General features: G+C 43.8%; 1 protein-coding gene across 1 annotated transcript; it reads left to right on the forward strand.

Moving 5' to 3' along the window:
- Nucleotides 1–579: 579 nt before the first annotated feature.
- TRAPPC3 (trafficking protein particle complex subunit 3) lies at nt 580–14,364 on the forward strand. The gene is made up of 5 exons (XM_007947642.2): nt 580–621; nt 12,007–12,104; nt 12,336–12,435; nt 13,573–13,755; nt 14,245–14,364. Exons 1-5 carry the CDS (start codon nt 580–582, stop codon nt 14,362–14,364), a joined length of 543 nt encoding a protein of 180 aa, XP_007945833.1.
- Nucleotides 14,365–15,065: the final 701 nt, after the last annotated feature.

The raw sequence follows: 15,065 nt of genomic DNA on the forward strand, positions 1-15,065 counted from the left end.
AGTAGGTGGTCTTTCATTAAGTATTTTTGTACTGAAGCAGCCAGGTCACTGTGTAGCAGTTGTTTGCATTCTGGGACATCCTGGGAGCTTCTGGGTCTGAATTGAGGTGACGGCGGAGAAGGCTAATTCGAAAGAGGGACTTTCCAAGACCGATAGAGTCGGGAGAGGAGTTTGGGGAACATCTCTGAGGTGGCATGCGTGGTAGTGGTGGGGGATATATGAAAGGTGATACAGGATTACCGCAAGGTGCGGACGCCACCCAGCGACCAGAACAAACCACAGGGAGAGCCAAGCTCTACGAGTCAGCCGCGCACGGAGCACTCCGGAAGTTGTAGTCCGGCCGCGCTAAGGGCGGAATTGTCAACACCGCTGTTGGGTGTTGTAGTCCAACGTTTATTCGGCGGGAGTTGCCCTTGTTGGGCCGACCACGAGTCCCGTGGTGCCACGCGGCAAGCCGCGCAGGCGCGATGATTCTGCGCTGGTCAGTCCCGGAGGTTGAGGCTGTGTGGCTGGGCCGAGCGGACTCTGAGAGGGTCGGTGAGCGGGCCTGAGGTGAGGCAGAGTGGGGCGGCCGGCACCATGTCGAGGCAGGCGAACCGTGGCACGGAGAGCAAGAAAATGGTAAACCGGACCGCGTGACCTCGGCGGGCGGGGAGGAATTGACACGCGTTGGGGAAGGGACCCTGTGCGGGGCGCTAGGTGCGATTGAGCAAGGACCCTTCTGTGAGCTCTGGGAGGAGGGTGGTTCCACATGAAGGAAGGAAGAGGCCCTTTGGCGGGTCAAGAAGGGAGAGTCACTCAGAGGGGCGTCCCTGGCTTAGGCAGGTTGGAGGACCGCTGGATTAGCTTAGCCCAGAGACCCCCTCTCCCGTGCCATGAATAAGAGGCGTTCGCGGAGTGCTGGGCTAACAAACAAGAACGACGGTAATAATAATAACTACCACTTAGTGCTCTGTATGTTAGACAGTGGGACAAGCACTTTACATGCATTATCTCATTTATAATGCTCAAAGTAACCCTCTTAGGTGGAATCTTACCGCCATTTTACAGTTTAAAGAAGTTAGGTAACGTGCCCAAATTTACAGCTAGAATCAGATTGGAACCCAAGCCTGTATCTATATCCCCAAAGTTAATGCTTCAGATTACTAGACTATACTGTCTCTTACACTGTGCTGTGGGCATTATGAGAGGTGCTCAGGTACTGGCCTTGCCGAAAAGTACCTTTCTATTCGATGAGCCAAGAGATGGGCCAGAATGGGTAGTAAGTGATACCTGTTGGTGAAGAGGGGGGAATTCCGTTCTTGTCTTGGGAGTAGTGGGACCCCATAAAGTTTGGCTGCTGATGGGGCCTGGGGCTGGAAAGTAAGGTAGATAATAACGTTTGTCTCCAAACTAAGGGACCTTCCTGACAAGTGTTTCTGTTCCTTTTCTTTAGCATATTTTTACCTCCTCCAGAATTGCCCATGCTACCTGTCTTTGTTTTCCTTTTTAAAAACTGAGTACAGTAGGTTTCCTACTGGGCAGACCAGGGGCCCTTGGTTGACACCTCAGTTCTAGAGGGGATGAGTAAACTTCCCTCCCACCTTTTCATGGTATAGCAGGAACAGCTACCAAAATGAGCTGCAAAGGTCTATTACCTAGAATAGTACTTCTTAACCTTTCCTCTCTCACATTCCTTTTGAGAAAGCTGTTCATAGCTACAGATCTTTTCCCCAAAAAGTTAAATAGACAAACACACACAAACATTTACTTAAATTTCCCTGGGGGCTGGGAAGTTGTGAAGGGAGTTGTGGGCTTCTTGAAGATATTCTGTGGACCACACATTAAGAATTTTGTTTTGGAGAAAATACCAAGAATTTAAAAGAAGAAAAAAGAAGGGAATATTTCTCTAGGAAACAGGGTCATGTTGGGGAAAAGGCATGGATGTTGGGTTGGAATCCTGGCTAACTCGATTAATTCTTAATTTCTTAATCTATAAAATAGGGACGATAATGCCCACTTAGTATAGTAGTTGAGAATTAAATGAGATAGTGTAAAATGTGTGGGGCATGGTGTTTGTTTTTCCCTCCTTTCCCTAAGATAGAGCAGAGAGATCTTCCTGCTTAGATTTTATATCTTGCTCTCATCTTGGACTTTTTTTTTTTTTTAACCCAAAATCAATATTGAAAGCTTTGAATACAACTTTAGCAGGAACCGGCAGTTTCCATTTCCATCCTGCAGTGTTCACACCTGCTCTTATCTGTGTCTGAAACTCCCTTCCCCCAGATAGTCACCTGCTCGCTCCTCACTGCATTCACACTTACTTAAATGCCACTACCTGACCAGTTCTTGATATTACTCTGTTTTTCTTCATAGCATTATCTGATATTTCATTATAAATTGTATATTTTCAGTCTCTCCCATGAGAATGTAAATTCTACAGGGGCAGGAATTTGTATTGTTTGCTGCTGCATTCCCAGCATCTAAAATGATACCTGGCAATGAATATATATTTGTTTCATGAATGAAATAAGAGTTTGAGTGCACCCCCCCATTTAGTTCCTTCTGGTGCTGACTTAGGGCTTGGGGCTTGGTTCTCTTTGTGGCCACTGGTTTGGACATGCTTCTCTCCTCTCTGCTTGAGAAATCTTCCCCTCTAGCAGCCCTTGTTTCAATTAGCCCAACCTCCTGCACCTAAGACTTCCAAGACCTGAATGGTTAGTATAACCAAGTAGCTAGGAGCTCTGGTAGCGTAGTACCTAAGGCACTTGACTGCTAACCAGAAGGCTCGTGGTTCAAACCCACCTACCACTCCTCGGAAGGAAGGTTGGGCAATCTACTTCCGTAGTGATACTGCCTCAGACACCCAAGGAGGGGTCGCTATGAGTTGGGTCGACTCGACAGCGTATAACAACAACCAAGTAGTTAGATCTTTGCTTTTAATCTGCAAACAGAAATAACCCATTTATCTAGCAAACTTTTTCTAAACCTTAACTCTGTACAGAGGTCCATGCCAGGTGCTGTGGGAGATGCAGAGATGAAGTCCTAGTTCCTAACCTTGAGAAGCATGTACTCTATGAAAGAGACAGACATATGCACAACACAAGGGGTATAGTATTGACTGAGATTGAAACTCCACTGCCTACATGCTGTGTGACCTTGAGCAAGTTTCTTAATTGTTCTAAGCATCAGTTTCCCATCCAAAAAAAAAAGAAAAAGAAAGAAAAGAAAGGTAATAATACTACCTAGATCATAGAATTATTCTGAGGATGATTGGAGGTAATGAATGTAGAGCTAGCAGTGTAACAGTATACCTGGAACACTCAGTGAATGCCAGCTAGCCTTTTTATTAGTAAACATACTAGTCTTCATGTCTGTATAGCGGTTGGTTTCTGATTTCCATGGACAATCAGGCTTGCCTTCCTTTTGTACTTGTTACTTATAACCATGGAGACCTGGTGGCGCATTGGTTAAGTGCTCAGCTCATCACTGAAAGGTCAGTGGTTCAAACCCACCCAGCACTCCATGAGAGAAAAGACCTGGTGATTTCCTTTAAGATTACAGCTTAGGAAACCCTGTGGGGCAGTTCTGCTCTGTCCTATAGGATCTCTATGAGTTGGAATAGACTCAATGGCATGTAACACTAGTAACTCAACTCAGAATCTGTTCTCCAGAGCACAGGGGACTTAGGACTTAAGTAGCAGCACCTGGAGTCTCCATGTCAGGGGACTTGGAGGGTAAGAGAGAAGGCTGGACTCGTTCTTGTTACCCTCCTTCTCCAGCTGCTGGGGGATAGTCATTGGGTTACTGTGTTTTGACAGAAATATTAAGCATGACTCTTAGAACATCAGGTTCAAAGATCAGCCCCCTTAGGGAGGTTTGATGTTTTATTTGGGGCAGTAACTGATAGGCTGCCTGAAAATGAAGTACAGTGTTTCACCCAAGTGTAGAGTGTGACTTAACTTCCTTTCCTTAGTTGTATCTCAGGAAGAAGCACTGGGAGATCATGTTGGTGTAGCTGCCATAACCCTTTCTGGTGTTTGGGTTTGCAAAGCACCTTCCATTCTATTATCTCAGTTCTTCTAACAACCCTGTGATTGGCATGACAAATTTTCGCTCTCACTATTTTTGTGTGTGAGGAGGTTGAGGCTTAGCAAAGTGAAGACTCACCAAAGGTCTCCCAGCTTGTAAGTGGCAATCTTCCTTCCGAGGAGTGGCTGGTGAGTTTGAACCGCCATCCTTCTGGTTAGTAGTCAAATGCCTTAGGCACTATGCAACTAGAGCTCCCTCTAAGTGGCAAAGCCAGACTCAATCAGGGCTTGTGACTACAAACCAAATTCTCTTTTTGTATGCTGCATTAATTGTTAGAAAGTTCTTTATATTGATGTATATTTATATTGATATATATTGATCCAGAATCGCCCTCTTTATTTTTTGCCCCTTAGTTCAAGGTGCTTTCTCGCATCGTATAGACCCACTTTAAGAACAAAAATAACCCCTACCAGTTGAGAACTGACTGTGTAGCAGGTACTCTACAAACCTTATCTCATTGCAATTTCTTAGTAACCCTGCTAGACAGATAGTATTGTCACCATTTTATAGATGGTAAAAACTGATATTCAGGGAGATTATGCAGTGACCTAAGATCACACCTTTTTACATGATAGTACTCAACTATAAGATGACTGTTGAATCTCAGTTACTTAACTTGTCTATAAAATGAGGATAAATGATGTTTGTTTTGCTAACCTCTCATGCTTAGGCTTAATGAAGAAATTGGACTGATTGGACTGGTTGGACTAGATAACCTTTTAGGTCCCATGAACCTTTATTTTTATTTAAAATTTTTTTTTGTGTGTGATTTGGGTGAAAGTTTCCAGAGCAAATTCATTTTCCATACAGCAGTTCATACACACTTTGTTTCATGACATTGACTGCAGTTCCCCACAATGTAACAGCTCTCTTCCCACCTCCTCCTTGTAGTTACCTCTTCCCTGTGTCCTTCCCTCTGATGCACTCCTGCCCTCCCTCAAGCTGTCTCCCTGTGTAGACACTGCCCATGGAACCTTTTGTTACAAGGGTCACACGGGTCTAGAACTCAGACTCTGCAGCCTCTCTGTTACTTCTGATTTCATTTTCTCTTTCTTGATTACTCCTGTTTATTTACAGTGATCTCTTCTCATACTGTTTCTCAGACATGCCAGGCATACACCCATGTGAGGTCCTTTACAGTTGCTGCTTGGAATTTTTTCACCCAGCCGTCTTCATGGCTTACCCTTTCCTCAGTACTTCAGGTCTTTGTACAAATATCACCTTAGTGAGGCCTTCAGTGACCACCTATTTAAAATTGACCCCCCCCCCATATACACGAATGTACATACTCCCTAATTTCCTTCTTTATTTTTTTCTATAGCATTTATCACCACCTGATGAGTAGTGTATTTTATTCAGTTTATCCTCTGTCTTCTTCTTCTTAAGTTGTTGTTGTTAGGTGCCATCGAGTTGTCTCCAACTCATAGCGACCTTATGTACAACAGAACAAAACATTGCCCAGTCCTGTGCCAACTTTATGATCCCTGCTATACCTGAGCCTATCGTTGGAGCCAGTGTGTCAGTCCATCTCATTGAGGGCCTTCCCCTTTTTCACTGACCCTCCACTTTACCAAGCATGATATCCTTCTCCAGAGAATGGATCCTTCTAACAACATGACCAAAGTAGGTGCAACGAAGTCTGGCCATTGTCCTTTCCAAGGAGCATTCCAGCTGCACTTCTGGAACAGATTTGTTAGTTCTTTTAGCAGTCCATGGTACTTTGAGTATTCTTCACCAACACTACAACTCAAAAGCATCAACTCTTCTTCGGTCTTGCTTATTCATTCTCACTCTCACGTGCACATGAGGTGATTGAAAATACCATGGCTTGGGTTAGGTGCACCTTGGTCTTCAAGGAGACATCTTTGCTCTTCAGTGCTTGAAAGAGGTCTTTTGCAGCAGATTTGCCCAATGCAATACATCATCTGATTTCTTTAATGCTGCTTCCATTGGTGTTGATTGTAGAACCAAGTAATAAGAAGTCCTTGACAACTTCAATCTTTTCTCCATTTATTGTGATGCTGCTTATTGATCCAGTTGTGAGGATTTTTCTTTATATTGAGGTGTAATCCATACTGCAGACTGTAATCTTCAGTCTTCAACAGTAAGTGGTTCAAGTCATCCTCATTTTCAGCAAGCAAAGTTGTGTCATCTGTGTATGGTAGGTTCTTAATGAGCCTTCCTCCGATCCTGATGCCACGTTCTTCTTCATATAGTCCAGCTTCTTGGATTATTTGCTCAGCATACAGATTGAATAAGTATGGTGAAAGGGTACACCCTGATGCACTCCCTTTCCGATTTTAAACCATGCAGTGTCCCCTTGTTCTGTTCTAACAGCAGCCTCCTGGTCTATGTACAGGTTCCTCATGAGTACAATTAAGTGTTCTGAAATTCCCATTGTTCTCAATGTTATCCATAATTTGTTATGATCCACATAATCAAATACTTTTGTATAGTCAATAAAACACAAGTAAACATCTTTCTGGTATTTGCTTTTAGCCAAGAGCCATCTGACATCAGCTGTGATATCCCTTGTTCCATGTCCTCTTCTGAATCCAGTTTGTATTTCTGGAAGTTTTCTGTCAATATACTGCTGCAACCATTTTTTAATTATCTTCAGTAAGATTTTACTTGCATGTGATATTAATGATATTTTTCGATAATTTCCACATTCTGTGGGATCCCCTTTCTTTGGAATGGGTACAAATACGGATCTCTTCCAATGAGTTGGCCAGGTAGCTGTCTTCTATATCTCTTGGCATAGCTGAGTGAGTGCCTCCAGCACAGCATCCGTTTGTTGAAACATCTCAGTGAATATTCTGTGAATTCCTGGAGCCTTGTTTTTTTGCCAGTTCCTTCAGTGCAGCTTCGACTTCATCCTTCAGTACCATTGGTTCTTGATCATATGCCACCTCCTGAAATGGATGAACATTGACCAGTTCTTTTTGGTATAGTGACTCTGTGTATTCCTTCTATTTTCTTTTGATGTTTCTCACATCATTCAATATATTGCCCATGGACTCTTTCAATATCACAACTTGAGGTTTAATTTTTTTCTTCAGTTCTTTCAGCTTGAGAAATGCCGAATGTGTTCTTCCCTTTTGTTTTCTAGCTCCAGGTCTCTGCACATTTCATTATAATAATTGGTTTTGTCTGCTAGAGCTGCTCTTTGAAATCTTCTGTTCAGCTCTTTTATCTTGTCATTTCTTCCATTTGCTGTAGCTATTCTCTGTTCAAGGGCAAGTTTTGGAGTCTCTTCTGACAACCATTTTGGACTTTTCTTCCTTTCTTGTCTTTTTAATGACCTTTTGCCTTCTTCATGGATGATGTTCTTGATGTCATCACACAGTTCCTTTGGTTTTCAGTCATTGGTGTTCAGTGCATCAAATCTATTCTTTAGGTGGTCTCTAAATTCAGGAGGGATATAATCAAGGTCATATTTTGGCTTTCATGGGCTTGTTTTAATTGTCTTCAGCTTCAACTTGAACTTGCATATGAGCAGTTGATGTTCTGTTCTACAGTCAGCTCCTGGCCTTGTTTTGGCTGAAGATACTGAGCTTCTCCATTGCCTCTTGCCACAAATGTAGTCAGTCTGATTCCTGTGTACTCCATCTCGTGAAGTCCACGTGTATAGCCACTGTTTGTTTTGTTGAAAAAAGGTATTTGCAATGAATAAGTCATTGGTCTTGCAAAATTTTGTCATGTGATCTACAGTGTTATTTCTATCACTAAAGCCATATTTTCCAACTACTGGTGATTCTTCTTTGTTTCTAACTTTTGCATTCCAATCACCAGTGATAATTAACACATCTTGATTTCGTGTTTGGTCAATTTCAGACTGCATAAGTTGGTAAAAATCTTCAATTTCCTCATCTTTGGCTTTGGTGGTTGGTGTGTAAATTTAATAATAGTACTATTAACTGGTCTTCCTTGTAGGTGTATGGATATTATCCTATCACTGATAGCATAATACTTCAGGATAGATCTTGATACATTCTTTGTGATGATGAATGCCACGCCATTGCTCTTCAATTTGTTGTTCCCGGCATAGTAGATTATATGATTGTCTGATTCAGAATGGCCAAAAGCAGTCCATTTTAGCTCACTAGTACCTAGGATATTGATCTTTATGCATTCCATTTCATTTTTGACAACTTCCAATTTTCCTAGATTCATACTTTGTACATTCCATGTTCTAATTATTAATGAATGCTTGCAACATTTTCTTCTCATCTTGAGATGTACCAAGTACCAGGTAGCCCTTGGTATATAGTACCAGGTAGCCCCCTGCTATATAGTAAATGTTGACTGAATGTTTTTTCCTATACCACAGACTCACTCCTATTTTTAAACTATGATGACCCTTAAGTTTTATATATTTATAACCCACATGGTTCCAACTAAACCAAAAAAACCAAACACACTGCCGTCGAGTCGGGTCCGACTCATAGCAACCCCTCCTTGGGTTTCTGAGGCAGTATCACTAGGGAAGTAGATCACCCAACCTTCCTTCTGAGGAGTGGCTGGTGGGTTTGAACAGCAAGCCTTCTGGTTAGCAGTGAAATGCCTTAGGCACTACACTACCAGAGCACCTTGGTTCCAACTAGGCTTGGTTAATAATTAAAGATGGAGACAGACTTTAAAATTAAGAGAGAATGTGAAGAACCTGGATCAGGGATCCCATATCCAGATCCCACAATATTGATTGTGTGATCATAGACAGATGTATTCAGGACCTTGATTTTTCCTTACAGGGAAATTGGAGACAGCTGTTAGGAGCTCTGGTGGCATAGTACCTAAAGCATTTGACTGCTAACCAGAAGGCTGGTGGTTCAAACCCACCAGACACTCCTTGCAACGAAGGTTGGGTGATCTGCTTTCATAGTGATGTTGTTGTTGTTGTTGTTATGTGCCGTCAAGTTGGACCTGACTCATAGCGACCCCTCCTTGGGTTTCCGAGGCAGTATCACTACGGAAGTAAATTGCCCCATCTTCCTTCCGAGGAGTGGCTGGTGGACTTGAACCACCAGCCTTCTGGTTAGCAGTCAAGTGCCTTAGGCACTATGCTACCAGAGCTCCCCCATAGTGATACTGCCTCAGAAACCCAAGGAGGGGTTGCTATGAGTCGGATCCGACTTGATGGCAGTTCATCAAGTTTGTATAACACTATTTGCATGTTGCTTGGCATCATGGTGGGCTAAAGCTCCTGGAGTCTTTATCCAAAGGTTCATTCATAATGGATGGAAGGCTCTATTGACTTAATGCAGTGATGCCAACTCCCCAGGCTGGTTACTGCTGGATTGTCTCCATCCATTCATGCTTGGGCCATCTTAGTGCCAAGCCTTTGACTTTACTAAGAAAATCATTCCCTTCCTTAATAGCTTCTCCTTAATTGCCATATTTGGTAAATTGTTTCTCAGAGACACCCTGATCTGACTGTTTTAGTTGAGTTCAAAGTGCTTTCTGATGATTCTGAAAGGGATTTTCTGTGACTCACTAGTGCAGCTAAATTTTGTTTTGTTTTGTTTTTGCAGAGGCAGGCCAGTTAATATTACAGTTGTGTGGAATAGTGGATGGAATAAACATTGACTTAAAATCTGCAGTTCAGTGTATCGCTTTTATGAGGTCTTTCTCGCTATGGTCTTGTAACCGCCACCGAATGATTAGGTTGTTGTTGTTGTTATGTGCCGTCGAGTCGCCCCGACTCATAGCGACCCATCCTTGGGTTTCCGAGGCAGTATCACTACGGAAGTAGATTGCCCAGCCTTCGTTCCAAGAATATTAGGTGGGACTGTGTAAATGGGGTGCTTGTGGCCTATCAAGGAATTTGAATAGCTTGCTGATAATGCAGGTCAGGTGCATAGCACCCTTGTTGGGATGGGACCATGCACACAAGATGTTTGGAACCCTAATGAGCAGATTGATCAGTTTTGCCATTCTTGTAGGTTTAAAATGCACCATCTCTGAGGCAGATGGGAGACATCACTACTACCAAGAAGAAGAGCTAGGAGTGGAGTGTATCCTTTGGACCCAGGGTCCTGGGAGCCTCCTAGACCCAGGAGGCAGAGAGAAAAAAAATCATTACACCAGAGACAGTGCAAGACAGCAAGAAGCTGCAAAAGAGAAACAGTGGCAGAGAGAGGCAGCAGAACCAGGATACTGGTGTGGGATGGGTGCAGGGGGCTTCCCGCCTCACAGAGCAAGAAAGCTGATCGCTTTTGGGCTAAGGCTTACTGGTAGAGTGGGATGCCTTGTTGGTGGCACTAAAGAGCTTTATAACACTTGCCTGAGTAGGGCAGAGACCAGGTCAGCCTGAGGGGACTGAGGGCCAAGAGCCAGAGAGAGGCCTGCCTGCAGGCATGACTGAGAAGAAGCTGTCCTGATCAGAAGCACTACTTCATGAATCTTTCCTGATCCTGAATTGTAACCTAATACTTCCCTAATAAATCTCGTAACTGTGAATATGGTCTGTGAGTTCTTTGTGGCTATTGCAACAAATTATCGAACCCAACAGAGGAGTAGAGAGTGCTGTGGGAGGGACAGCTGGTGTCAGAATTGGTAAAAAGTTTGGAGGGTGGGAGGTATGCCTGACCACCGCCTCATAGGAATCAGCTTTGGGCTGAATTTGATTCTCCTTCCCCCTTGTGAAGTGAGAGGAGGTCAGACAGTACTACCTCCCCATCATTTTTACAGAAACCTTTGAATTTGTTCCCTAGAATTACTTTTGTAAATAATTAGCTTTGTGTCCTTGGGCATATTAAACATTCTGAGTCTCAGTTCCCTCTTCTCTAAAATGGGGATCACTTCAGATATTTCTGCTTTCCAGAGTTATGTGGGATAGAAAATGAAATGATGAAAGAAGATTGTGATACATAAGCAGTAGCCATCAAATTATTATCTCTGCAGTGACCCAGCACCAGACCATTATGAAGGGAGGCGTATTGTGGCCTGAGAACCTAGGCCTTAGCCTTACTTGGACTTTCTTTCCCTGAAGACTTGAAGATAGAAGGGTATTTTGGTTCAAGTCTGAGAAGCCAGAAGAAACAGATTGGGTGGCAGTCTTGATATTTAAGAGTCACTTCTCTGTGAAACCATTGGTCCAAATGAACTGTTAATGTGTTTCTCACTTTGTTTAACTCTAATAACACCTCCTGCTTTTATTTTGTAGTTTGGGTATTTACCATTTCTTTCACCTTCCACATCTCTCTGTTTTTTGGTAGGTAGGTGGCAGAATTTTTTTTATCCAAGAAAGAGTTTCTGTGATTTTAACTGAGATTGTAATGGAAACCAGTTCAGGTCAGTCTTGTGTTTCATGTGCACAAAAGATTGCTTTTTTTGTGTGTGTTACCCTCTTTCCTGGAAACATTTTAGCCTTGTCACAAAGGAACACTTTTTCCCCAAGATAGGTGACTTTGGAGAGGGGTTGTCATCAGTGCACTGGATTTGGTCTGGGACTGACTTTCTTCACTGTGGACTGGGCTCCTGGATCCTCTGCTACTCCTGGGCTGAGCCATGGAGTAGTTTATCTCTAGGCCAGGGTAGTCTAAGGACTTGGGGAAGCTGTCTGTCATATCTGCTGACACACAGTTCTGCCTTTCACAGTACCTAGTGAACCATTACTGCACCTATACCAGGTACTGGTGACCTGAGCTGAGGCTTGGCAGCTATGGTAGGAAACTGAGTTGGCAGAATCCCACCTGGGTGTGTTGAAAGAGTGACTACTTAGTGACTGAGGCACTGGCCTAGGGGCAGGCCTGCTACATTCACCCTTGGGACCATACTCTCTGGCATTTCCACAGGGGATGATACTCTTTCCCACTAGACACAGGCGACCCTCCTTTGAGTCTTGACAGTTCCATCAGGCCTGATCCAGACATGTACCACCCTTTCTCTTTTGTGCTGCTTGGTCCTGACTGCCTTTTGAATCTCTTTTAGAGCTCTGAGCTCTTCACTCTGACCTATGGGGCTCTGGTCACCCAGCTGTGCAAGGACTATGAAAATGATGAAGATGTGAATAAACAGCTGGACAAAATGTGAGTGAGCCCTCCATGGGAGAGGCAGGAATAGGGCTCACCAGCACACTGGGGAGCCATTGTCCTTTAGAGTTCTGAACAGGTCCTCTGTCATAGCTAAAGTTTTGGGCAGTTTCTACTGAGCTCATTTACTAGATTGTTTTGAGATTATCCCCACTTTCCCTTTACCACCAATAGCCTTACGTTCAGACTATCACCCATAACTGTGTCTTTCTCTAATTTCCTTCCCAGGGGCTATAATATTGGTGTCCGGCTGATTGAAGATTTCTTGGCACGGTCAAATGTCGGGAGGTGCCATGACTTTCGGGAAACTGCAGATGTTATCGCCAAGGTCATTATCTTGGGCTACCTGGCCATCCTGAAGGGAGGTGCTTACCACTTTCCATCTCTCATAGAGAAGCCCTAAGTGTCCCAAAAGACTAGTTAGGCAGCTGTTTGGGCCAAGGAAGGCTTCCTGGTGGTTTGGGAATAGCACAGATTTTGAAAAACAGAAGAGTGATTAGAATCGTCCCTGTGGATTAAAGCTCACTAAAATCTAAGCCACATCTCTCCACTGAAGGTGTAGCCATATAGCGTGGGGTTAAGACCATAGACTTTGGCCTCATACAAATGTAGCTTCATATTCTGGCTCTAGTACTTAGTAGTGCTGGGTTCTTAGGGAAGTGACGCTTAACCTCTTTAATACCAGTTTCCTCACCTTTAAAATGAAGAAATACGACCTACTTCATGGGGTTGTTGTAAAGAGTAAATGAAATAATGATACGATCTACTTCATGGGGTTGTTGTAAAGAGTAAATGAAGTAATGATTGTGAGTGTTCAGGTAAAATGAATAGTGTCGTACATATAGTAAATGTTTATTATTATTAATACTAGTGTTATAGCTTAGCATTGATAGTAAATGATAAAACACCTGTTGCTCTGTAATGTCGGTTACCTGAAGGTCGGTTCTTTCTAGTCTAGAACATGCTTGCCCGCACAAATCCTAAAGAGAGTTAACAGTGGAGAGAACTTTGTGATGCTTTAGGAATAGGTGGGAAGATAGAGGGAAAGATGGGTTTGGAGTAATTCTGCTCCAGTGACTGGCATTCGCTTTCAAGAGGTGGCTTCAAGTAGCACAGAGGACAGGAACATGTTAGGGGCTGTCTGCATTTTGTGCTCAGATGCTGGCTCAGGGTAGCCACCCCATCAGAGGAGCAGTATTCCCTTCCACTGCAGGCCGACACTGAATTACTGCTTGCTTGTGCAGTGCCTTGAAGAAGAGGGTGCTGGCTTATGCACAGATGCTTTTTCTTTTTTATTCTTTGAATATCTGAAGCTTCAGCATCTTGCAGAGGGCACAATTTTGCTCCTGAGCAAAACTTTTTACCTATTTTTTATTTCTCTTATTTTCCCGTTTTGCCAGTCTCTAGCCTGTTACACAGCCTCTGCTTCTCTTCCCCCACAGTGCTGTTGTTTGTCCCCCAACAGGTGGCGTTTAAGATGTACTTGGGCATTACTCCAAGCATCACCAATTGGAGCCCAGCAGGTGACGAATTCTCCCTCATTTTGGAAAATAACCCCTTGGTGGACTTTGTGGAACTTCCTGATAACCACTCATCCCTTATTTATTCCAATCTCTTGTGTGGGGTGTTGCGGGGAGCCTTGGAGATGGTGAGTGCAGTTCTTTGTCTTCTGGGACACCTGAAATGTAGTAAGGGCATAATAAACGTTTGAATGAATGAATGAGAGAGAGCTAAAGGAAAGGCCTTTGGTTCCCCTCAGTGTTTTGCAGTCTGAGATGCTGCTGTTGCTGTGTATAGGATTTAATATGGTGATGATCCTCCTTACGAGGCTGGGAGGTGTGCCATTAGCCCCCAGAGCTCCATAGCATCCATTCTCAAATTGGGTTATGTAACCGACATTACAGAGCAACAGGTGTCTTATTTCTGGGTGTTCTTTGCTAGGTTTCTTCTTACAGGCCTTGTCTTCTGCAAGGGAGTATTGGAGCTGGCAATCTTGTCCCTAGAGGATGCCTATGGGAAACAAGTCCTCCCCCCTTTTTTTTGACTGCTGTGGGTGAGCCAGTTACAGTCTCGTCCCCAGTGCTTCTCCAGAGACCATAGCTAGGCAGCTGCCACTTCGTTTTCCCACTGTCACCAGGTCCAGATGGCTGTAGAAGCCAAGTTTGTCCAGGATACCCTGAAAGGAGACGGTGTGACAGAAATCCGGATGAGATTCATCAGGCGGATTGAGGACAACCTCCCAGCTGGAGAGGAATGACCAGCCCACAGGACTTCAAGGTGGACGGCAGGAGTACTCGTTGGATCACAAAGCCTCAGTGCTCCCTCTGCCTTCTGGAACTCAGTGACTCCTTTACATGGATGTTATATATTCTTCTAACCTTGTTTCCATTCTCCATGCTAATAAAGAGCAGACTGTGATACAGTCCATTTACTCCAAAGTGTGCACATTCAGATGGAAAATTCTTTGCTCCCTTTGGAGGGGCTGGATATAATCATCCTTGGTTGGACTAGAAAGAGTTCAAACCATTTTAAATTCCTTATTGAATTTTCCAAAGCAAAATCCTCTTTGACCCCATCAAGAGGCCTGGTCCATCTACCCTTGGGCCTCCAAAAAGCCATTGGCAAATGGCTATAGGGAATCCAGGGTTGTAGGGTAGAGGAAGGAGAGGCTTGGAGTGGGGTGGGCAGGAATTGTTAGCTGTGATGTGACACAGTGCTTGCCAGGAAAGGGGAGCCAGTCATGCTGGAGACACCGACTTCTGGGAAGCCACCCAGGTCTCATTCCTCCCTGCTGTTTGTAGGCAACATCTCCTCTTTGTACAGAGGGTCCATCCTTTTTTCTTACAAACTTCAATAAAGACATTCTTGAGTGAAGTCCCAATCATGTTCTGTTTTTTTCTTTTCAGCTACAGGAATTTTGTTAACATGGGATGAGGAGATCAAGTTGGTTCCTGGGCC

The sequence above is a fragment of the Orycteropus afer genome, unplaced genomic scaffold (genome assembly GCF_000298275.1).
Source record: "Orycteropus afer afer isolate SDZICR_OR568_19922 unplaced genomic scaffold, OryAfe1.0 scaffold00192, whole genome shotgun sequence".
In the NCBI taxonomy this organism is placed as follows: domain Eukaryota; kingdom Metazoa; phylum Chordata; class Mammalia; order Tubulidentata; family Orycteropodidae; genus Orycteropus; species Orycteropus afer.